Raw genomic sequence first — 25,051 nt, forward strand, 5'->3', positions numbered from 1 at the left:
CAGATGAGAATATGCCACACTAGCAGGAAATCTTCAACAAAAGAAATGTGTCTTCCATTGTTACCTACTGTCAGTGAGTAATGGCAATCAGTACATTGCAGGATCAGATCTACAAAATGTACATGACAATGGGCTATACTTCCCCATCAGTCTATACATGGTCCCCAATTAAAAACGTGCAGTCACACATTCTCAGATGCTACTGTATGCCAGTATACAAATGTACACATTAACCTGGCATAGTAGCTGTATGAAAGACATGGGAAGATATGAGTGATAGCTACACTTTTTAACAGAATTTCTGCATAACACATTCTCTCAGTAACGCAGTCAGTGTTACACAGATAAAACATGAATAGACAAACACTTTTTCTTCCTTATCTGTGACACAGGCAACATGCTGCTCTAACCTTGATACAAGGCATATTGCTATCCACACTTCATGGAGTGTGTGCAAATGCTGCACCTCTTACTAATCAAAACTATTTCCCTGGACTATTCACATAGACTTGGGTGCACACTCAAATACACTGTCAAGCTGACATTCAAATATGCACATTCTTTGCAGACAGACGTTAAATAACACAAACTTCCTACACATATACATGTGAAAATATCCAACTGCTTGTAATAGTTTGATATGCATCTGTATGTATGTACATACTGTCACATAGTTCCTTGTGTATCAACACTTGTGTATAACATCAGGTCTCCTAGGTAGCACTCTGATGGACTGCCTGCTCCTGCTCTTTAGTTCTATTAAACTGGATAAAATATGAAAGAATCATGGATGGAAAGCACTCGTTGAGGCACATCACACTTCAGTTGCATACACATGCCTGCCTGCATGCTTCCATTAGCACATCAAAGACTCACATCCTTCTGCAGGCACTCAAACGTGTGAGCACACACCTCTATCATACATGTGCATGCTCCTCTGCACAGGCCCTCTCCATCAGCACACACACAGAGACACAGAAATGTGAATAAGTGAACAAATACATGGACACACACAGGCTCACACAACCAGGTGTAACCCAAAGTTTCAACACACAGTCTCCATGACAAGTAAGCCATCAAACAATGGTTTGAGTGTCTGATCACTCCTGAGATGAGGGCCTACCAAGAAGCAGATGGAGCCCCACACCTGCCTGTACACCTTGTTCCTTCCCTGGACCAGCTGCCTGCCTGGAACCAGCTCACAGTCAACCAACCGTCACCCCACAACAGCTCCCAACTGCCTCCCTGGACGGTTACCCTGCCCAATCCCACTCCCTACTCTATCTCCAAGGGTCATTTTTTTTCCCCATGACTCTTTTTTGCTGATCTGGGGCTGACATGATGCTGGGTAGCTGAGGTGCAGGCCCTCAGAGAGGAGAATTGGGAGCAGGGTGAGGAGAGCAGTGCTCAGAGGAGATGGTGCCATTTGCTGCACTGTTTCTCCTCTGTTTCCCTCTCTGTAGGCAGAATTATGAGTAGTGGCTGAGGGATCTGGGGTTATTTAACCTGGAGAAGAGAAGGCTGAGACATGACCACTCTTTACAAATTACCTGAAAGGAAGTGATAGCAAGGTGAGGGCTCATCTCTTCTCGCCAGTAATGAATAAGACAAGAATAAATGGCCTCAAATTGCACCAGGGAAGGTTTAAACTGGAGATTAGGAAGAAGTTTATAACTGAGAGGGTTTTTAAGCATTGGAATGGGCTGCCCAGGAAAGTGGTGGAGTCACCATCCCTGGAGATATTTAAAGATGCATAGATGCTGAGAAATATGGTTTAGTGATGGGCTTGGCAGTGTGAGGTTAGTGGTTGGATTTAAACTTAAAGGTCTTTTCCAAGCAAAGTGATACCATGATTCTATGATTCTAATTTAACCATAGCCTTTAAATGTAAGAAAGATTAGTCTTGGAACCTAATTGTCACCTTCACCAGCCTTGACTCTTCTACATTTTTCTGTTACATCATGTTCTTGCTCCTGTTGCTGACTGCTGTCTTTCATTCCCTCCACCTTGTCCTTTGCTGGAGTTGAAATACAAACTACTGCTTCAGTGAAATCATTCATCATTTCACAAATGTGTTCTTTGAAATGATTAGAGAAGTCAAAGGTATACACTTAAAAATAGCTGCTACAACATTGTCTCTTGCAAACAAAAAGGATAAACTTGCCAAAAAACACTAAAAAAATCCTGGAATCAGTTGTAATTTCATAATACAAGGTCAATATGAATATACTTTTAAGAACAAGTATCCTGTAAAACACATGTTCACATTTCAAGCTTATGCATGTCAAAAGTAATTACTTTGAACACTCTGTTATAGAAAATTAAATGGAATCATTTGCAATCCATTAGATTCATTGATTAGTATTACTTGCAAGATTTCTCTGTATTGAATCCATCAGTCATCCTTGAATAACTGAGATGTTCATCACTGTAATTTTCAACAGATAAAGTAAGTGAACCAATTAAATGAGCCTGTTATGTCTTAGAATGAAGGTGGATATATTTTGACTATCCACTGCCCTGCCACAATAGTTGCCAGAATTGCCAGGGATGCCTGGAACATCCTGCAGCAATTCTGTTGAGCAATGTGTGAATCATATGTCTATTTCAAAGGTGTAAAGGTGTCTTCTGAGAGCAGCTTTGTGGGTATGGCACTTACTGACACCATAAGTCCTTCACAAAATTCAGCTGTTATTACTTTTAAAACCCCATAAAAGCATAATTAGAGAACATCTCTTTTTCTCATTGGTGAAATGTCATAAAGAAATCCTGAAAGAGTTACACAAGCATCAAATCAATTAAGCAGTGGATGGGCTAAGCAAAGAGTTGACACAGCAAGAAAGCTTCTGCACCTAAAGATATGTTACCTGACATTCTTATCCTTTAAATGGTAAACTTCTGCCTATGGTATATATTCAGACCTGCCTCAAAATACTTTCAAACCAATCTGAGACTTTATTCATTATTTGAATACTGTTTCAAGATGCTCTCGAAACTCAGGGAATTAGCTCTCAGCTGCAATGGAGTACAGCACTGAAGGAGACTCCATTACCTTTCAGTTGGGGATCTCTTGAAGAATCTGCCAAAGATGCTCAGCTTCCATGCTCTTCACAGAATCTTAAGGATTGGAAAGGACCTCCAAAAATCATCTAGTCCACGTGTGTGTCCAGTGCTGACCTCCCTGTGGAATTAGCATGAGAGGTAAGATTTTTCCACTATGGAGGACAAATAGGAAGACAAGAATGTATTCTCAATAAAGAAACAAATCAGGAAATTACAGAAGAGTAGAAAGACAAATTGACCTCTGTTGATTTTCCAGTTAAGAAAACCCTCTTTCATCAGTTCTGCTGCCTTTAGTTACTGCATAGCAAGAATGAGAGTGCTGTGGCAAGTTTGTTTTACATGGACCAATACCTGACTATTTCAGACATTTCAATATCTTTGTTTTCTAATTTCTTCTCTCAGCTTAGATGTGATCATCCTTTTAGCATGTTGGTAGGCTTCATGTTTACACTCACGTGGTACACATGCTTTTGTGAATTAAGCTCTCAGAGTTAACAATAAATTGTACACCAAAAAGGTCCCTTTACACAAGCAGGGTGTATACAATGTGGTGAGTTTTTAAGTACTATATTATATAAAGAATCATAGACTCATAGAATGGTAGAGGTTGGAAGAGACCTTTAGAGATCATCTAGTCCAACCCCCCTGCAGAAGCAGGGTCACCTAGATCAGGTCGCATAGGAACATGTCCAGGCAGGTCTTGAAGACCTCCAAGGAAGGAGCCTCCACAACCCCTCTGGGCAGCCTGTGCCAGGGCTCCCTCATCCTCACAGTGAAATAATTTTTTCTTATGTTTAAATGGAACTTTTTGTGTTCCAGCTTCATCCCATTACCCCTTGTCCTGTTGCTAGCTTCTCTTGCACCAAAATTGAAGTAATTGCTGTTTCTGACCATACAGGGAGATGAACTCAGGCTCTGTCAGATTCTGAGCCACTTCTGCTTAAAGTGGCTTGAGTCAGCGGTCTTGGGGAAGTTCCTGGTCCTTCAAATGACTATTCATGAGTGGAATACGGATGGCACACCTCAAAATTATGTGATAGTAGAGACACAAGCCTGAGCCTGGCAAACTAGAAGCTACTACTCCTCCTTATCTACTTCTCTCCCTGCTATTCAAAACCTACTTGTATGATATTGTATGAAGCTTCTTTCCTGATTTAATTTTCTCCTTTTGAAAAAATTGATTTGTGGAAATGAGCTAACATCTCATGTACATGTCCTCAGCACACTTCCAGACAGGAATAGCACTTGTGAACTTTCCACTGCTATCTCACTAAAACAGTGAGTCTGTTGAGTCCTTACCCAGCACTGGACGTCTTGGCTTAGTGAGTTCTTCCATGGGGACGAAGGTGAGGAGATTTCTTCTCCATATGCTATCCAGAACGTTGCACATTTCTAAATAGAAGTAGAATAAAAGAATCATAGGATAAAATTAAACATTTTACCTGTTGCTGCACCAGTTCATCCTGCCCAGTGTTTTTACTCTTTTTTGTTGTTGTAAAAGTAGGAAACAGTAAGACCAGGGAGTTACGTGATGTGGTTAATACCAAAGTCTTGTGGTTATGAGTCATTTCAGAAGTTTTAAAAAATGGATATAGCCTATCCTGAACTGCTTGTAAATTGTGTAGTACCTCAGCAGAATTGGATCCTGAACGCTGGAGGAGTGGAGCAAGGAAACGGTGACAACTGATAGAACAGTAACAAGTCTGTACCAAAACTTCATGCTTGCTTTCTCCTACTCTTCTGAAGTGGTAGACATGTGATATCATATAAACAGCCAAGCAGCCATGCTGTTATCACTGCTTCTCCCTTCCTGCAATGCCTCAGATTCTTTGTTTAGAGATGTTTTGTCCTTAAAATAACAACCAACTGGTAAAAGGAAGGAATAAATGGGTTTGTTTTTCCAGTTTGCATTGTCTAGGTGGATTTTTCAGATACACTTCAGGCGTGTTGTTCTTCAGCTGGGTGGAATGTCTGGAGCTTAATCCCCACAGTATATAACCCGTATTGGGAGCAGAAAGCCAGGAGATGGCATTGACTACACTGGGAGAGACTGTCCTTGTAGGATGTAGGAACTGGTGAGGGGTACCTCACAAATTTAGAGGTCCTGTGTGATAGTGCAACAGTGATTTGACACATACTCCGTGGATATCACTCACTTCCATGGCAGGGCTGAAATTACCCTTGAAACAAAAGACAGCTCAGGTAAAAAAGTAATTAATAATCATGCTGGGGTTTTTTTCCCTGTATGCTAGTGAAATCTATTTCTTTATCTTTCTAAAGATTACACAGTAACTTCAAGAATAACTATAAAACCAAACTAAAATAACAAAGTGTGGCTCTTGTGTAAACCCATCTATTTCCTCAGCCACAGAAGAAACTTACTTTCAAGTGTTGTTTAAAAAGGTGCCACAGAGTGGCAGTCTGTTTCTTTCTCTTTTTTTTGGTAGGGGGGAGCATTTCTTCTCCCTTTCTATTTTTTTTTTTCAGTCTGTTTGCATGTTAAATTTTGCTTTTTCATGTCTTTATTCTCTTTTGAGTTTGGATTCTATTTTCATCATCTTTTAATACTTTCCAGGTTCTAGAAACCATGCTGCCTCGTGGATTTCAAGCTGGGTAGTTGTAGTTTATGTGTGTATACTTTTTGTCTTCTGAAGTTTTGTTTCAGGTCAAAGAGTAAGTTATAACTTTTTAAAGAAAAAATGATCTGTAGCCTGTTTTGAACCATAGGTTCTGGTTTTCATTGAACTCTTTATTCATGACTCGTTGAAATGCTTCTTTTACTAGTAACTACTTTCTGCATAACCAGGCTTTCTGTCATCGATCATATTGACTGTTCAGCCAGAAGGGAAAAATGTAAAGAATGATAATATTGCAGTAGAACTGATGTGCATTCCCAGAGCTTTAATAAGATGTGTCAGCACTGATGCACTTAAACATCATCTATTTCAGTAATACTGTAGGAAGAAGACAGATGAGTTACTTGGCATTTACATATGTATCTTATGCGTGATCAACTTAGGGTTTGCTCCCAAGTGAAAGCAAAAGTATATAAAGGAGGGGATTATGTAAAGTGAAGATTACTACTCTAAACACATGACTTATTAATCTAAAATTATGAATCAAAGCCTACCTCTCTGTGAGGAAGAACAGAAAGACTGATGCAGACATGAGAATCCGCTGTGTACTTTTCTAGCTGATTAACTTCTCATTTTGAAGGAGAGACAGGGCAGAGAAGAAATAACTTCTGGAAGCAGCTTGATGAAGCAGCTCAATTACAACTCACCTCTGAAATAGAAAGCAGCTCAATTGCAACTCATCTCTGAGATTTTAATCTCCTTAGTTTTGGCATTTGCTTTTCTTTTTCAATATACTTATGTCAGTGGCAGACTGACATAAGCATACCCTGCCCTTATGTGCTATGCAATTTGTGTGTTGTGATTAATAATGGAGAACTTGAGACTAAATTACATCTCTCTACCAGCTTCATTGTTATGTGATTAATATCAATTATGAATTCTGCATAGCTCTTTTAAAAGAGCTTGAGCAACTCAGGTCATTCCCCACAAATTCATCAGCGTTGAGCCCAGTGGGGCTCACTTACTGTAAATATTTCCAAGAGAATATAAAAAAGTGTAATGAGGCCATGAAAACTAAGTTGTAAACCACTGAAAATTATATCAGTTAAGCACTTTACAATAATATGTGGAAATGGGAAGTGTGGAAAGCTAAGAGTGTTTGATCTGGGAGTGTCAGAGGAGTGACCTATCAGTTTGGTTGTTTGAGGCAAGTATGGATGGAGATCAAGTGGGAAAAATATTTCCCTTATATTGGCAGGGATATATGTATTTTCCTGATACTGGGTTGCAAAAATTATACAAAGTAAGGCAAATAGCTGATCTCTCTGAGTATTGATAATGATAGATCAGTGAGTTCAAATGTCAGTTCTCTTTATCTTAAACATCTGGTTTTGGAAGGGTTGAAAATACTCATCTCTTCAAGATGACTGGCATAATATTGATATCTTTAGGGTAGCCAGAGCAGCAGTGAGTGACTTTGTGACTAATGGGGAGTTTAAACTGTGGAAAGACAAGGAGAGAGAACAGCAACCACAAAGTGATTCATTACAGTCAAATGGAAAAAAGGTTTCGTAACCCTCTCTAATCTTTATAAAAACACTCTGTTAAATGTTATGCACTGCTACTCTCTTTTTTTCAAATAGTAGATTACCTGATATAACTGGTTTATGGTATCCTGGCATGAGGGATATTCCCAATTCCAGATGTTTCTTAGTAGCAGTGTTTGTCTGAGAGGTACCAAGAGGCAATCTTTTCAGAATCCAGCTCAGCTCATAGCAGGGACCCTGTCAGAGCTGGATGTTCTTCAGGAGTGACTACAGTGTAGGAAACACTGAAACTATTCAGGCAAGTTTGTGGATGTCATTTGGTGGCTAGGCTACTGCTGAGGAGGAAACACATATGAAAGTGTGTAAGAGGCTTTCTGAGAAGCTGACAAGTGGGCAGACACATCTGAGCATGGTGAAGAAGGATGGGAAGACAGTGCTGATGAGTAATCCCGCTTGAGTCTTTCATGGCTCCAAAACATCGTGGAAGCACCAAATAGCACAGTTCAGTTAAACAGACTGGAAAAGAATTATGTCAAAAAGGCTTCTAATGGTGGCACATTTTGAATCATCTAACATAAATGATTAATGTATCAAACATACAAAGTGATTATTGGAAAATGTGTCTGAATGACTTGAGTTATTAATTGCACTGTTATGAAAGCTTCACGGTGTGGTGATCTCCATGCTGTCACAGCTATTGCCTATGCACGTACAACACCCAATGTGCTGCTTAAGGTGACAAAGATGAAGATGTGACATTAGAGGAAAATCAACTTGATAAAACAGAAGTCAAACCGAAAGAAAGAAGTGGTTATGTGGTTGGGTTTCCAGTTGTTACAGTGGTTGTGCTGTGTTTTTAATGGAAGTGTAGATGTCGTCACGTGCTTAAGACAATGATGGCTGCATGCTGGACTACAGATAAACCCCAAAATGTTGCACAATACCTGTTGGAAATTTGCTGCAGGGCAGCAGGTGTTTCTTTGCCACTGAAATTACTGTGGTGAGGGGGAGTTTGTTGCTTGCTTTCCTCCTCATCAGTGAATCAAGCTGTGCTTGCACCACTTCTGCATTACTTCCAGATGAGTCCATATTAAAAAAAGTTAAATGCTTTAAAACATACCTGGGAACTAATTTCCAGCAATATTACCAAACTTTTCATCTTTTCCTCACTCATTTCCTCCTCAAATTTTGTTTATTTCAGCGTCTAGTTGATTCAACCACTCAGCCAGAATTAGCTGGCTGGATTTTCAACTTGTATTGCCTGAACTTGTTTCAAAGGAGAGGTAAATTCAGATTCTGATGTACCATCATGATATTGGCAGTTTTAGAGCCAGAGGCAGGATATGTCCCTGTTAGAGACATAGTGTAGCCTTCTATTTCTGATGGAGTTTGATCCTTGCAACGACATGTTTAGCTTATTGTGCAGGGTGAGAACACATCTGAGAAGCTCATAGTACAGTCAATACCTTCCACAGTTCTGACCCCACAACACAGAAGGCCTCGTAATGTTCACTCTGTTGCTGTCACTAGCCACGTCTGACAGAACAGCGTCACCAGCCATGTCACAGAACTGAGAATGTCTTTTTTGCAGTCTCAGTGGGACAATATTAACCAACTGCCTTGCTAATCTTGACATGCCTTGCACTGCCACTGCCTGTTACAATACAGTCACCTGGGGCTGATGGAAGTCCTGTTTTGATTGGCACATGAAGAGACTGCAACATGAAATAACATCAGTCTAAAGGAAAAGGTTCACCTACAGATGGCCCCAAAACTCTTCAAAAAACCACCTTTTCATGAGCTTTTTGGGGTGATGTTGTGATCTGCTCATGTAACCTACATTAGTTCAGGATGTCCAAGAATGCTGCCTGGAATGTGCAACAGTTCCACATACTCTGAACAGCATCACTTCTTTCCCTGCAACAAGTAAGTAATCAACAGTCACTGTCACAAATAGCTCTATAGTCTGCTGGCTACTACACATGAAAGCATGAAAAGAAACTAAAGTCATAGACTGATATAATTGCTGGGTGGAACTTTGGGATTTCAATTCCCAGCAAGAACTTGCTGGTAGATATTTGATATCTCTGTAGCTCCCAGGAAGTTCTAAAATTGTTCTTTCTGCTCATCAAAAACTGGGATTTGGTTCTTGCCAATAAACTATAGCAGTGTCTTGGAAGTCAGTGAGATAAGCACTGTTAATATTTTATGCCATTTACTGATTGCTGACAGCAGGCTGCTTATCAGGTAGACCTGCTGATACCTGATGTAGAGGACATGAGATCCAGTCCCCCCAGATAGCTCCTGTGTTTCAGACATAGTGAAACAGTCTTGCAAAATGTCTGCCTTCCCTGAGTGATCAGTGGCAGAACAGTTTAAACACCAGTACTCCACACTTGTTAGTAATATCCATGCCTAACAATATTCGGTTTTCTTGATATCATTGAGAATCAAGCTACTACCATAATGCTGATACACAAGACAGCTTGGAAGAGAAGTTCTCTACAGTTCTGATGGATGGGGACAAGTGATGTTAATCATGGAAAGAAGTCTGCACTGTTAATTCCATTTTGTGTCCTGAAGATTGTTTTATGTGTATGTTTACACGATACCCACTGGTTTATCTGAAGACATACTGTGGCATACTCCATCTAAGAGTAATCAATCACAAAATGGAAGGACATTCTCATGATACTGTATTGTGGCACAACTACATTTCAGCTCAGGGGTTAATGAGTTCTTTCCTCTGAAAGCTTATACAGATTTCAAGAGACATTCCCCAGAGCAACTAACACGGTTGTTTAGTGATTGCAAAACTGAGTCCTTGAGTCATTGTTGCATCTATTTGAGGTATTCCAGGAGTGCCTCTTCTCAATCTGTGTAGAAAGGGTTTCTCAGGTCACCAGGTGGATTAATGGCATATCTGGCTGTTGAAAGTCTTACTATTTTTGGGTATTCATTCTCATTATTTTTGTTTATTGTCTAGCATCCATCTCATTTAACCCTCTGAAAGTGTATTTTGTTGGTTCTGTTAGTTATTTATCAACTCATAATCCCACTGCCCTCTTTCCCAAGAAGAAGTGACCAGACATATTCCACTGTCCACCTGACAACACCTTATGAAATGCTCCTACTGCAAGGACATTACTCACCAGAAAACAGAGGCTGGGGTTTACCCATTAGCAGCAAGGAATGGTGGATATTGTCCTCTTGTTTTGCAGGAGGAGGAAAAGCTGGACTACTGGATTGTAGTTTTGTGTAGATGGTATATGTGGGAAGCCTCTTGTACTCTCTTCCAATTTATAAACTCAGTAGGAAACATCAAGCTCTAGCTTACAAAGTTATACGCTAGAAGAGTGTTTCTAAAGGATCTAAAGGATCATGGCTGTATCTGGTGAGTGGCAGAACCTGTAGACATTAGTTGACTTTTGTTTTCACCAGACAGCATCCAAGGCCCTGAATCCTCTCTGGTTCCTTGTGTTGTTCCTGTACCGTGATCCGCCAGGCAGAGCATACCCCAGGCATATCGCTGCGCTCTCTGTCTGAATTACAAAACGGCACCACTGGGGTAGAAGTGACTCTCTGACATTTCAGCTGCAGCCTTCCCTGATGGCAGTAGCTCAGGGAAATGTCAGCATGAGGAGACAGTCGGGAGTCTGACAGCCTGTTACCTGCCTGCAGAAAAGGCAGGATGCTTTGATCAGACTCCCACCGGCTCATGCAGTGTGGGCATGCAGGAAGAAAGGTGAGCTGAATGCTTTTTCCTGGGAGTTATTTCATGAGGAGGTAGCCACTGCAGAAATAGATGTAAGGGATGTATTGCTTTCTTATTAGATTGTTATTCTAACTGATCAGACAGGATCTGATTGAATAGATTTTATTCCATCTGATAATGACTGAACAGCATTTCATTTTAACTGTATTCCTTTTCAAGCCATGCAAACAGTAGTAAACGAATAATTCTAGAAGAAAACTAAAGGAATTGGATAATGTTATATTTGGTAGTAGAGATGCTCTGATTTGGGGTGACTTCAGAGAGCAATTCAACTTCTGCAAGTGCAAGCTGTGGTTTTTATCTACAAAAACTCTTCTAAAAATGCCTGTCATTTTCCCTGTGTCCTGGAGCACAGTTAATTTTCTTTGTAGTAGCTGGTGTAGAGCTGTGTTTTGGATTTAGTATGAGAGTGATGTTGATAATACACAGATATTTCTGCTGTTGCTAAGTAGTGCTTATCTTAAAGGATTTATCTGTTTCCCATGCCCTAACAGCAAGGAGGTTCACAGGGAGCTCGAGGCAGCATAACCAGGACAACTTACTCCAACTAACCATAGGGCTATTCCATACCAAGGGACATCATGCCCAGCTGATACGTCATGGAGACAGTTGGCCAGGAAGGGTGGTCTGCTGCTTGGGCACTGCTCAGTAAGTGGTGAGCAAATGTATTGCCCATCAACTAGTCTTTCTTGGGCTTTTTCTGTATTCCTTGTCATTATTGTTATTGTTACTACTGTTGTTGTTACTATTCTATTATTAAATTGATGGTGAATCTGAGGGGAGTGAAAGTCCATCCGCTTAATTGCTGGTTGAGGTTAAACCATGACACCCTAGCACTTCATTACTCTGTGTTTCTGCTTATTTCAGCCACCTCTGTTTATCATAGAATCACAGAATGGTAGGGGTTGGAAGGGACCTTTAGAGATCATCTAGTTCAACCCCCCTACAGAAGCAGATCCACCTAGATCAGGTCACATAGGAACATGTCCAGGCGGGTCTTGAAGACCTCCAAGGAAGGAGCCTCCACACCCTCCCTGGGCAGCCTGTGCCAGGGCTCCCTCACCTCAACAGGGAAAGAGTTTTTTCTTATATTTAACTGGAACTTTTTGTATTCCAGCTTCATCCCATTACCCCTTATCCTGTTGCTAGCTACTATAGCAAAAAGTGATGCCCCAACCTCCTGACATCCATCATTTAGATATTTGTAAATATTAATAAGATCCCCACTCAGTCTTCTCTTTTCCAGACTGAACAGCCCCAATTCCCACAGCCTTTCCTCATATTAAAGATGTTCCAACAGTTTGTTTTCCTTTGACCCATAAAATTTTGTTAACTTACTTCAAAGACATCTTTTTGAGATATCTCTTTTGTCTTTGTCTTTTTATCTCTTTCTTCTTTGTAACGTTAAATTATAAACAAACAGATCATTAGGAGTTACACATTTCCTTCTTCTCCTATTCTCCCTTGCATTGTTTTGTCTTGGCTTATAATGGCTTGAGTTTTGCAATCGAGCTGTTTCTTTTTCATGAAACCTGTTGTTGTTTCAGTTTTGCAGACTTCTCAGAGTTCACTTCCTCTACACAGTTCTAATTTGCTCTAGTGCTTCACATGCAGATGCTGCTATTATGTGGTTATTTTGTAAATAGCTCTATTTTTACAGACTGTGCTGTCAGAAGGAGCTACCATCAACACTGCAACATAAAAAGCCTCTGCTTTGGCATAGTCTTGTGAATCAGAGGGCTGTGTTCATTCCATGTGTATAATATGGGTCTTAGAACAAGGCTATCGAGGTAAGGTGGTTGCATGGTGAGAATCTTCTTAAACCACAATGTAAGAGTGTTTTTTTTATCTAATTAAGCTGTAAAACTGTTTAAAGCTTTGTGGTGGTTTGAACCTAGAAAGTGATTATAATCACTGCATGACTTTGGTCTAAGTCAGTGGTTCTCAAACTTTATACTGCCCAGCCTCTTCATGCCAGAACTTGGCTGGCAACAAGTCAAATAAGCCAAGCGTTAAGGTCATCAGTAAGCAGAGCAGCTCAAGCCTAGAAACACAGACAAATTACCCTGAAGTTTCCGGTGCTCTGTGAGTTAGCTTTCAGTATTTCAGTAAACAGATGAAAACAGTCAATGAGGAGACGAACCATGTGCCATATGATATCAAACAGCTCCTTCCTCAAGGGGGAAGAGCCACTTAATGAAGAACTCTTAATTCGGCTGTGGCTGAGAGGACATAAACTTTTAAATACACTGTAGGTCATAAGTTGTGGCCATCTGTTGTTAAGGAAAAGGCATGACAGAGGTATTTTGCTCATCAGCTTATGCTAACTAATGTAACTAATTCACTAGTAACTTTAGCTGATGTTACTCTTCTCAGGGAGAGCTGGAGAGTAAAATTTCAAGGGAAGGGGGAAGTTTGAGATAAAAAAGTCTGTCAGCTTTCAAGAGCCATTTTTCTTAAACTACATTTCTCCTTTCAAGAGTCCTAAGGGCTAGGAGGAAAGATTATAAGTAGTTAGGAAAAGTGTATTTTTACAAATAGAAATATTTTTAGGGACATTGTGGAGAGTAGTAGTAGAGCTAAAACAGGAGAGTGGCTGGTGACTTATGTTGCACAACCTGTTTACAGGACAGGTTCCACCAAGCCTGTGCACTGATATTTTGTGCTTTGCAGCAGAGCCAGAGGACAGTGAGAGAGACATTGGGAGCAGCAGATGAGTCATCTCCATGTTCCCCATTGCAAAAAAGCCTCTTCCTAAATTCATTTCTTCATTTGCTTCATCCATGACACACAGGCAGTCACCTGGTTAAGTTTTGGGAAAAGGGATTGGTATGACAATGCCATGGAGAAAACAGAGCATGGAGCTTGTGAAAATTCCCTTTTATTTCCAGTTCCTTTTCTAACTTTGGAGAGAAGGAACTTTTTCCCAGCAGTTAGCCTTTTCACGAGTCTGCTAGTTTTCACATTGCAAAATGTTAGAGGGGGTTTCCACAGAGAGAGAATATGAAGATGAAAGAGGAAGAATTGTTCTAGGAAGAGGTTTCACTAAAAAAATGTGGATGAAGGATTGTTTATCACATCTTTGGGTAAACAGTGGTGGCATACTGACAGAAAATGTGTCACTGGATTTACTTGACATAAACTACTTCTGCCAAGCAGAGTAGGAAAATAAAGCATCATGTGTTTTTATGCTATTGTTTAGTACCATATAAAGGCTCTGTCTTATTGTAGTCATTTAAAAAATGTCCTGGTTTGCTAGATTAATATAATTGTGATGGGATATTTTATGTAACCATAGCGTGTCTTGGATAACACAAATCAGCCTTCCCAAGTATTCATGTGAAATCATGAATGAAAGAATTGGTATGCAAGGCAAATGTCTTCTAGTCTGTCTTTTGCAGCCTTCTTTCCTCTGAAACATTCATCATCTCCTTCCTTGCTTGTCAGGGCCGAAAAATAGGCAGCTACTTTCTTGTTAGCAGTAAGGCAGAGCACTAAAATCACAATCATATCTTTCCTTGGCAGAGAGAAAATTACATGATACGGAGCCCAACTTTCCCTCCTTCTGGTGTGTGTGAGTCTGGTACTTCACAAGCGACATTCACCTGCTTGTGTCTTCCTACATATATTTCAGTGCCCCTGTGTGGTTCCCATAAGTGATTATATACATCTACTTGAAGTGGGAGAGCCTCCGTAGGTGGGGATGCCATCTCAGTCCCAGTGGGTCAGAAACTGGGACATGAGGGGCACAACTCAGGGTCTAAAGTGAGGAGAGACAGCAAAGAAGCACAAGAACAAGGCTACCAAGGAGGTGATTTCACTGAGTGTGTGATGGATGCATCCTTTTGTAGAGCACTTCCTGAGACTGTTTGGGAGTGCACTGGATGGATCAAAACAGGAACCCTTTCAAAAGTCTAGCCTTTCAATTTCTAAATGAGGTTGCTCCATGCACCTGATTTTGTGCTGTCAGACTTTTTATCTTTCTTCCCTAGAATTCCCAGGGGTTTGTATTCTCTGTCTGTTCATCTCAAGAAAACCTACAGCTGAGGAATAGGTGAAGCAGTTCACTGGCAGCTCCTTACCTTGCTTGTTGTTCTGTTAAGATAATGACAGGGAGTAGAGTACCATAAGCAATTACACTCATCAGTGTCAGCATTTAGAAATGACCCGTTTTGCCATTAACTTGACATTACATTGTATGGTTTTGTGAAGCAGCTCTCTCATCTTGTATAATATCAGCATCTTCTTTCTGAGCTATGGCTCCTGCCCTTCGATTGTCAATCTGGTCACAAAATTGTCCACTGGTGAACCAAATGTCTCTGTACAATTTATGTCACACCTTTTGAGTGACAACAGAAGGTCATGACTTACCCTGAGTTTAGTATGTGGCTCCTCACCAACAGCTGAAAATAGTGTAGTAAAGAAGACATGAAGAAATTGTGGGTTTTGCTGGCTGTGAGTAGTTCTGTTGTTTGGTGTTCTGCTTTTTCTTTTTAGTTATCATTTGTTCATCTTTCTGTGTGTTTAGTTTAGTCTGTTGTTTATTCTCTAAATAACAACCATTGCTATAAACACTGCCCTCCTATAGCTTTTCAACAATTCCTATGCTGTAGGATAAAGTAATTTTCAACACGATACACCTTCCATAAGTTCACCCACGTGTGGTTGTGCTCTCTATGTACCGCTCCATGGCTCATGGTGGCACTCAAAATTCCAGACTGGAGTGCATGTGATAAAAGACAGGACCTGTAGTGTGTTTGTACACATAAGATTGCAGGGGGAAAACCAGAGAGTCGTGAAAACTGCTGTTCAGAACAAGGACATCCTGAATCCTAGGCCTGAGGACTCACTCCCTCAGAGCAAAGAGCTATGCTGAAATTCAATGTGTCTGGATAGCCAGGACAAGACATTCAGGTCAAATAGTGAAAACACAAGGCAGATTACAGCTTTAATCTCAAATTCTGGGCAAAGCAGGTGAACAGTTTCATTATTTATTGGATACAGAGTTGGTTGGTCTGTATCCTATGCCTCTCCCCATGACCTCTTACAAGTCACTTTCTTCTGTTCTTCAGATATTTTTGTATCTGCAGAAGAAATGATTTCTAGAATGGAGACTGTAAACTGTAGTGAGCATCCCAGTGTGTATGGGTTGGGCAGCTTGAGATATCTGAGGCAAACAGAATGACTTGATCATCCTTTCTTTTTCCCCACCAGTATCTGTTAGTGCTCAAAATGCCAGTGCTTGAGTGGAGAACAAAAAAAAGAAAGAGAGGGAGGAGTGTGCCTTTGTTTCCTCCTAAAGCATCTGTTCTTTCTGCTTTCTTACAGTGAGGGGCATGCCCATCTGACAGTGTTACCAATATGACCGTTCTCGATAAGCAGGCTGAAGGAACAGATGCATCAGAAGGAAATGGAGACTTCTTTTCTATTTAAACATGACTCTTCCAGGTATGATAGCAGATATGAATTTTCAAAGAATTAGGTAGAAACAGGCCACCCATGCTAGCACCATAGTTGTGACAGCTGTGAGCACAACTAGTTTTTGATGGTAAGACTCCTCTTACTCAGCTGGAACTTTCCCTTATCAACCAAATTTAGCAAGTCAGGTGTACAAATGGGATTTTGGTTTTGTTTTGTTTGCCTGCTCTTTTTATGCAGAACTTCACACAGAGAACAACAGAAGACACATTTAGCAGTTTGATTTTCTCTCCTTCAGAATGTCTGGGGATTTTTCCAGTGTTCATTTGATGGCATTAAAAATGAATGGGATGACTAAATGGTTTACAACTTCACATATTCAGTTAACGTGAAAGCAATTACTAATGCGTATAATTATCTCCAGAATTACTTGGATCATGCAAATGACATTCAAACCAACTGTTTTTCCAGGGGATGTGTCATTACATAATTCATCATAAGGATAGTACCCTGCAATCTGAGCTAACATTATTGCCCTTTCAGAATTTATTTCTCAGATTATCCTCGTGGAGAGTGATAACTTTCTATTTCCACCAGTTTCTAGAGTGCTTCCAGTGCTTCAGCAGGGAACTAGGTATTGAATTCAGCTTATCTCTATCACTTTAATGGGAGTCTTAGATGTAACAACACTGGGATCAATGTTCAATCCATTATCCTCCGAATTAAGGGGACCATACTGAGACCAATATGTGGTTTGACCTCAAATGACTGAGCCCTAGTCAGTGAGAGAAGGTTCAGAGAAAATGGTGAAGCATTAACAAAAAAAGAGAAAAGAATCTTAGGTTAAAATGAAGGAAAGATAAATTAGTGGTGAAGGATGAGAATTAGGGGAGTGTACTTCATTATTAAGGGTAAAGAGAATGACTGTTGGGTGGTAAAAGGAATGGGGATAAGGTATGATCTGGATGGTTACTACAGGCTCTAGAATGAAGTTCTACCTGAAGCCCTGGTGCAAAAACTATTGTAGTTTTTAATAACTGTGAGGAAAAAGCTGAAGCATAAGCTGTACTTCACTTTCCATACTTTCCCCTCGCTGTGTTATTTAATAATAAAAGTTGTTTGTGTCTGCAAGGAAGGAACACCACAGATGCAACTTTCAGCCACATCCTATTTTCTGGCAGTGGAGGGGCAGGGGTCTCACTGACAAGAGTTGTGTGCTGACCCTGGCTGGCAGCTGAGCATCCACACAACTGCTCCCTCAGTCCCTCCACCTTCAGCAGGATATAGTAGACAATAGGAAGAACAAGAGTAAAATTAGTTGATGCATAGATAGTTTAGTAGGCAAAAGAGAAACAAACAAGCAGGAAATGATTTATCATCTCCCATAAGCAGATCAATACCCAGCTAGTCTCTGAGCAACCACCACCAAAGAAGTCAATCTCTTCTCTTCTTTTTCTACCTCAGTTTGCATTTCTGAGCATAACATCACACGGTGCAGAATATCCCTTTGGTGAGCTGTTTTGCCTGTGCCCCCTCCCAATGTCATGCCCATTCCTAGCTTACTCACTGGGGAAAAAGAAAAATTCTTGATGCTGTACAAGCATCAAACAGTAGTCAGAACTTTGTGTGTTGTTAGCACTGTTTTAACCACAAATCCAGAACTCAGTATTGTATGGGCTGCTATAAAGAGTTCACTCCATCCCAGCCAGACCCAGTGCAGCATGCAATCACATAGTCCCCAAGCAAGGCAAACACAGCAGGTCCAGTGATAGTCAACAACCTGTGGTTACCAGAGAACTGTGAAAGGCAACACAGCTTCAGCATCACTCTGGGAAGCCAAATTGATGGGTCAGGGGTATTTCAGCAAGGTACACAGCCAGACAAAGATAAAAATGTCAGCCAAAAGGCAAAGGCAAGGCCACCAAGTCATGATTCGTTACCATAGCCAAGGACATGCATGTAATTCCCTTTTTCCTCTCCTCATTATGCTGGACTGCTAGACTTAGTGTTAGACTCACAAGCAACACCAGATGACTTTGATCTTTATCAGATAATTCATCTTGGGAACACTGGTCAGTGAGAACAGGACACTTCTTCCAGGTAACAGATACTGTATTTAGCCACAGGAGTCTGGTAACCAGAAGGGAAAAAAAGTATGTTTGTTGTCTCATCTACAGCTTTGCCAGTTTTCCTAAAGACTTACCACAACTCTTCCTGGTGGCAGAAGTACAAATGTCTTCTCTTCAGGCCTTTCCTGAAGTATCAGAGCTTTATTTAAGCTTTTTCACCTTGAGGATCCCTCGCTCTCTTAGCTACGTGTGCTATGTGGAGAAGGATTTGAAAACCTGCTGGTTTGGGAGCTCTTCACCCATTTTAGAATGTGTCCTTTTGTATTTTATTTCAGTTGTATTGTATTGTATTGCACCTTTAGCTGCCATCATTGAAAATCATGACCTGGGCAGACTGTGTCATATGAACTGGAGTGGACCTAGTAACACTAAAGGAAGCCTGAGGGCAGGATTTTCAGAAGACTTCAGGTCCTCTGGACACTTTCCACTTTTTAAAAGAGTTTTCAAGAATGGTTATTTTTTTTTCAGAAATTTAAAGGCAAAAACTTTTATTCAGGATTGACAAAGTAAGTGTGAGCTCTTTTGTTCACAGAAATGCCAACAATCTGAGCCATCACTAGCATTACTTTATAGGTGTAACTTTTTAACCCTCCCAAATCAAGTGTTGATCTGTTTGAATCCAGGGATCGTAGCACTTCTGTAGTAAAGATTGCCAGACTAAAAATTATGGCAACTTATGGGAATATATAGGAGGAAGCATAACCTTGACTCTTGGGAGTCTGGGAGGCAAGAAATCTGGCCTCAAGCTGTTGGAAAGCTGCAAATGACTGTGGGGCCTTCAGCAGAGGGGTTAGAAACCTTCTGCACAGAACAGAGTAGGCAGAATGCAATTATGAAGAATAGGTTTTACATAACAAAGACAAACCAGAGATTCCCAGAATGGATGTGCTTCCCAAAGAATATAATCCATCTAATGGAGCAAATATACACTCCAGCACAAGTTTGTATACACATACATGAGCATTTGTTAAACTGATTAAACATAGCTCAGTTTGTTTATTACAGTTTTGCTTTGTTACATGTGCAAATTGAAAAAATCTGGCATCTGTCAGTAAATCACCAGGCAACTGAAAGTGACCAAATGTCAAAGGTTTTTTGAAGGCTGACAAAATATTTCCCTCTCCTAGAGAGTGGATGATCCTTCAGTAAAGGACCAGACTCCTTGATCCAGTTATGGGACCACAGTAACTTGTATTTCTTTGGCTACAGTGGACCTAAGGGATAACAGACACAGATCCAGTCCTGACAGGAGAGTGACATAAGGCAGAAGTTTGAAACGTGTACTCGGTTCTCTCTCACTCTAAGTTACCCCAAGTGAGTGATCTGCTTGTGTTTTTGGAATGAAGCAAGTGTAAAGATGAAGTTGTGAGAATAATAAGTGATTTCATATCATTTAATTTGATATGCACTTTGTGTCAGTGAAGAAAAGAAGGATTCTGCTGAAACATGCTACTGGAATATTTCATTGACGCTCCATTTCACGCCTTGAATACTTGCTATTTGAATAGAGCTCATGCCCTTGCTATCTAAAACCAGCAGGGTAAAAAATCTTGCCTTCAATATTACAGTTTCCAGAAGAAGTTGTTAGACCCTCAGAGTAGACAACTTATTGGTCATGGTGGTTTGTTGTTATTGAGATATTTTCAGGAAAAAAACAGAAAGGAATGGATACTTGTGTTGTCGTTCTTAAATAAGGGTAATTGAGGAAAATCTTTATGAAGCAGGGCATGACTTAGGTCAAAGACTAGAGTAAGGCCCATATGCCTGCCTTCAACAGAGAAGATAAAATCCAGTAGCTTATGAAAGATGGATCTTATGGTCTGCCAAAGATAAACAATGCTACAGAGCTACACAGCCGTGCCGAAGCCTCAGCGGTCTTCCCAGCTCAGCAAAGTCCCGATGGAGTTTTATTTAAGCCAGAAGCCAGGATTGACACACTGCAGCTGGATTTCCTGGCACTTCACAGTTCAGTGGGCTATTCCTGCTATGAAGCACAACATATCTAAGCAGCACATTGTTGTTAAAGCTAAAAAAATTTCGTTGTATGGGAGTAGTTTGTGGTCCTTATCCAGGTGGCAGTTTCGGATGTAATATACTCTGAATACATGATGAGGCATGAAGCACACTAAAGTTACCAAGATGAAGAAGAAACTCTTTGCCTGAGCCCTGAATTCCACACGGGAGTTGATATCAGGCCAGTACTTCACAGCCAGTCTATAGATCACAGACAACTGGATTACGGTGAGCACAGCACAAACCACCACCAAAATCCCAACCATGCAGTAGTTGATGATGACCATGGGCACCTCTTGGATCTCCTTGTGGAACTGAAAGCATTCGGAGGAGCGGTACGTCTTAGAGGTGCCGTAGTACGAGAGAAGGACAGGTGTGATCACCAGGGCTCCCACCAGCCAGACAGTAGCCACCCAGGTTGTAGTGTAGCACTTCCTAAACTCGAGTCTGAAGAGGCGTATGGTGATGATAGCCACGTAGAAGGCGAAGGTGCTGTACATGTGGATGTAGATGATGGCACTCGCCAGCTTGCAGGCGAACCTCCCAAATTTCCACTCCTGTAAGATGTAGTAGCTGAGGCGGAAGGGGATGCTGAGCAGCATAAAGGTGTGCAGCACCAGAAGGCTGATTATAATAATGGTCATCACAGATTGCGATCTCCTTCGAAACAACTGATGAGACATCATGATGACCCCGAGGGTGCCGCCAGCCAGGTTGATGATGTATAGGGCTATGAGAACAGTGAGGAGCCTCTCTGAGGTGTCTGGCAGTGTCCCGTTGGTGGAATGGTTCTGCTGGGTTATGCTGCTGTTAGGCATCCTCCTAAGCTCCTCTGTCAAAGGTTACTGAAAGTAAAAAAATGGCAATTTTTGAGAGACCCCTTTTTACAGAATCCCAGAATGATGGAGGTTGGAAATGACCTCAAGAGATCATCCAGCCCAGTCCCCTGATAAAGCGGGTTCCCCTCCATCAAGTCACTCAGGAATGTGTCCAGGTGGGTTTGGAAACCTCCAGAGAAGGAGCCTCCACACCCTCCCTGGGCAGCCTGTGCCAGGGCTCTTTCAACTCACAATTAAATAGTTTTTTCTGCCTCATCCTCACAGCAAAGAAGTTTCTCCTTGTGTTCAAGCAGAGCTTCCCATTTTCAAGCTTGTATCTATTACCCCTGGTCCTGTTGCTGGGCACTACTTACAAATCATACAATCATAGAATGGTAGGGATTGGAAAGGGACATTTTACTGAATTGTGTCTAAAATTAGGTTATCCCATGTAGTGTACAACCTTTAACTGTTGCCATATTCTATATGACAGCTGTAATCCATGCCTCTCAGTGTTAAAATTGTGTTCTATATAATTATGAGTTTTTAATTTACGAAATTGCATTCTCAGATTTTTTTTTCCAGTTGTTTGCCTCTAGAATCAGCCAAGACACTGTGTGTTTATAAATTATACAAGTTTATTCTGCAATCATGTCATAAAGCTAAAATTAAAGGTGGGAAAAATCCTGAAACATGAAAAGATTTTACCAATATTTTTTGGATACTTTATGAAGACACCTGAGCCATCTTTTTAGCACCTTTCTGGACAGGCGCAGAACACCCATAGGGCATCAACGGTTTCAGTTTCTAGATGCATAAAGCACATTGATAATAAAGATGTGCAGATGAAAAGTCAATTTCTTCTCACTTCACATTCAAATTCTTTTTTGCTACAGAATTTCAGCTTCATTTTCTACTATGAAAAGTGAAGAAAAGCTAAAAACTAGTTTAGGAAGAATCTTCTGAAAGACATAATCCTATTGGCACTGGTTGAAAATAGCCACATACAGCTGCATTCTTATTTAGACTCAAGGCAAAACGTGGACTGTTCAAGTTGTTCAGGCTTGCATACAGATTTTTGTACAAGTACAGGGGTTTGTATGGAGGCTACATGTATACTTTACTGTCCTTACCTTACAAAGTGTTTCAAAAGAACCAGGTAAAAGCTGAAAAAGGTGTCTTAAAAAAGAAGTGTCTTCTCTCTGATTCCTTTGTATTTTGAGGTCAGTAAACTTGTCTTATTTGGCAATTCTTAATTCTGTTGCACTCATCTGTGAAATAACATACTGCAGCTGTAAAACAGCTTCAGAAAAACTTCTTATTTATGAAGCATCAGGCAAAGCATTTTTAGAAGACTCATCCCTTTTAAAAGACATGATCTTGGAAGCATTTCAGTGGTTAAAATTGTATATCCACCTAATAGCCCTGAGACAGACATGAATTTGCCTTCCCAGAAACCTTGTTGTAGCAAAAGTTTTATAAGCTCTAAGACACAAATTTCTGCCCTTGACACAAGTTTGTTTTGCAGTGTATATTATGATTTCAAACTGGCTTTAGGAAGGCACAATCTTTTTGTTGTTATAAAAGGCATCATTACAGCCTAGATGACAAATTATTGTATTACTCAGAAAGAGTTTAATGGTTTTTACTATTTATATAATGCATATACTTAAGTTTTACCTTATAATTTCTTACTTTTTTGACATCCCTCTTCTCTGACATTTCATGCATTCATAATGACATATATAGCCAGGGTGAAAAAAAGAGCTTTTGGTGTTACTGTTTGACTGAGAACAGTTGAGGATTTTCTCAGCCCACATACAGGAAAGCACAAGCTTTTTTTCTTCCTTCATTGCGATAGCAATCACACACATTCAACATCTAATACTGTTTTCCTTGTACAGAGAGAACTGCTGAGAAGCTGCTGAGCTGTCAGAGACCATCGTTGCTGTTGGACATGTAGGACAGATCCATGCATCAGAACTACTTCTGCCTCCAATTTAGTCAATCTTAAAGCTCAGATGGGCAGAGATTGGCTGAGTTGGACAGCTACTATAAGTTACTGCAACTCATCAAGCAAAGAAATATGCAGCTGAGCAGAGGATTTTTCTTTTTAAATGCACTTTTCTCCTGAACTTGTTTTATGTTTCGAAATTAAGCTAAGTATGCCAGAATAACATAGTGTTTAGCAGAGTTAACAAAAGATTTCACTCTAACACGCTATTAGTTCTTCAGGAATTCAGAATACAGTACTCACTGTTTAAATAAGTGACATGAGCTTCAGATATATATGAGAAGTGACTTAGGAGTTCCTACTGTTAAAAAAAAAAGGCATGCAAAGGCCAGTGGCACTTGACAATTATGCCTGAACTGCAGGCACGATTGCTGACCCCAAACCATATCATTAGTATAAAGTAGCTCACTAAAAAGAGGAAAGCATTGAGTCAGGACTCTTCTAGAGGCATTAAAATGTGGTTTCTTGACTAGAAATTAAACATAAAAAAGTGTTAGCCCAATTTCTTTTTCAATTAGAGCTCTAGACCACAGTCAGAATTGTTAGTACTTGAACATGAAAGGACAACACACGGGGTTTTGTGAGTAATAACATAAATCCAATACTGCAGCAAGGTTGGACTAGCATTACTCCTCTGCTGTGAGTGAGAGAATGGTTCCCTCTGAAAGGCCTCTCCTCTATTATATCATACAGTCTTTAGGAAGGACAAGATGTGAAAGAAAAAAAATAGAAGTAAATAAATACAAAGACTCAAAAAAAGAACCCCAAGGGCACTAAAAGTCAGGGGAAGAATCTGGAAGGGTTATGAGGGAGAGCAAGAATATAAAGACAGCAGTCATAGAGATTCTCAGGATAAACTCTAAAAGCTTTGAGGGAGCAGTTATCACTTCATCTAGACCAGAATTCAGGAGGGATGCTCATTTAGGAGATTGCATATGCTCCTGGGCTTAGAGTAGGAGAAATATGCAATTGTTCCAGCAGAGCACTGAAGGAAAAAGAGCTATGTGAATAATGGTACTCACCAGGTGTGGATCCAGCATCACTTAATCCCACATAAGGACCAGCTGCTGCCTGACATGGTAGCAATGATGTTTGGATGGCAAAATGATCCTCTGGTTCCGCAAAAACACACAGGGTGGTAGGGAACAACTTAGGTGCCACTCAGCAATGGTTTCGATGAGTTAGAGTGATCATGAAACTGCAGCAACCACTCTGGGTAAAGCAGGGATATACCTACAGCCTCTGTCCACAAATCTTGAGCCACTAAGTAACAATGCAGAAGAGACGTGAAGAAATTCCACTCCTGAAATGGTTTGCTATGGTGGACTGAGCTGAGCCAGGCTATGAGATCAACAGCTCTGTGCACTCCGTTACCTTGCTGAGTCCAGTCTGAACTCCAGATGTAAAATGATGCCAAAAACTCTGCAAAGGTGTTGCACAGATGATTCTCCTGTCACTTTGGGGAGAGTGCTGCTGGCTGACACCAAAACTTCTCTGAGTTGGAAACTTCTCAGTTGATATGTCATACCTCTCAGTGCCTTTGTCCTTGAAATGTTCCTTGAAGGTTTCTGTGTTAAAGCTGTTCAGTGTGTTAATCTTCTATCTTCATGTTCTCTTAAACAATAAAATCACACAACTCTGTTATCTAGGTCTTAAGTTTTAGGTTAGTTTGACATTTGAGTACAAAAGGAAATTGAG

The 25,051-nt window shown here is 40.5% G+C and overlaps 1 protein-coding gene across 2 annotated transcripts; it reads right to left on the minus strand.

The window, feature by feature from the left end:
* Positions 1 to 20,176: 20,176 nt before the first annotated feature.
* On the minus strand, positions 20,177 to 24,461 carry LOC104559052 (probable G-protein coupled receptor 141). 2 transcript variants are annotated; one of them, XM_061997284.1, is made up of 2 exons: positions 24,376 to 24,461; positions 20,177 to 21,366 (listed from the first exon to the last, which is right to left on the minus strand). In XM_061997284.1, the coding sequence occupies exon 2, from the start codon at positions 21,337 to 21,339 to the stop codon at positions 20,476 to 20,478; it is 864 nt and encodes a 287-aa protein (XP_061853268.1). In that variant the 5' UTR covers positions 21,340 to 21,366; positions 24,376 to 24,461; the 3' UTR covers positions 20,177 to 20,475. The 2 variants fall into 2 exon arrangements, with proteins under 2 accessions (XP_061853268.1, XP_010202166.1); XM_010203864.2 differs by lacking the exon at positions 24,376 to 24,461 and adding an exon at positions 22,473 to 22,556.
* Between the last annotated feature and the right edge of the window lie 590 nt (positions 24,462 to 25,051).

This window comes from Colius striatus, chromosome 5, assembly GCF_028858725.1.
Source record: "Colius striatus isolate bColStr4 chromosome 5, bColStr4.1.hap1, whole genome shotgun sequence".
NCBI lineage: Eukaryota > Metazoa > Chordata > Aves > Coliiformes > Coliidae > Colius > Colius striatus.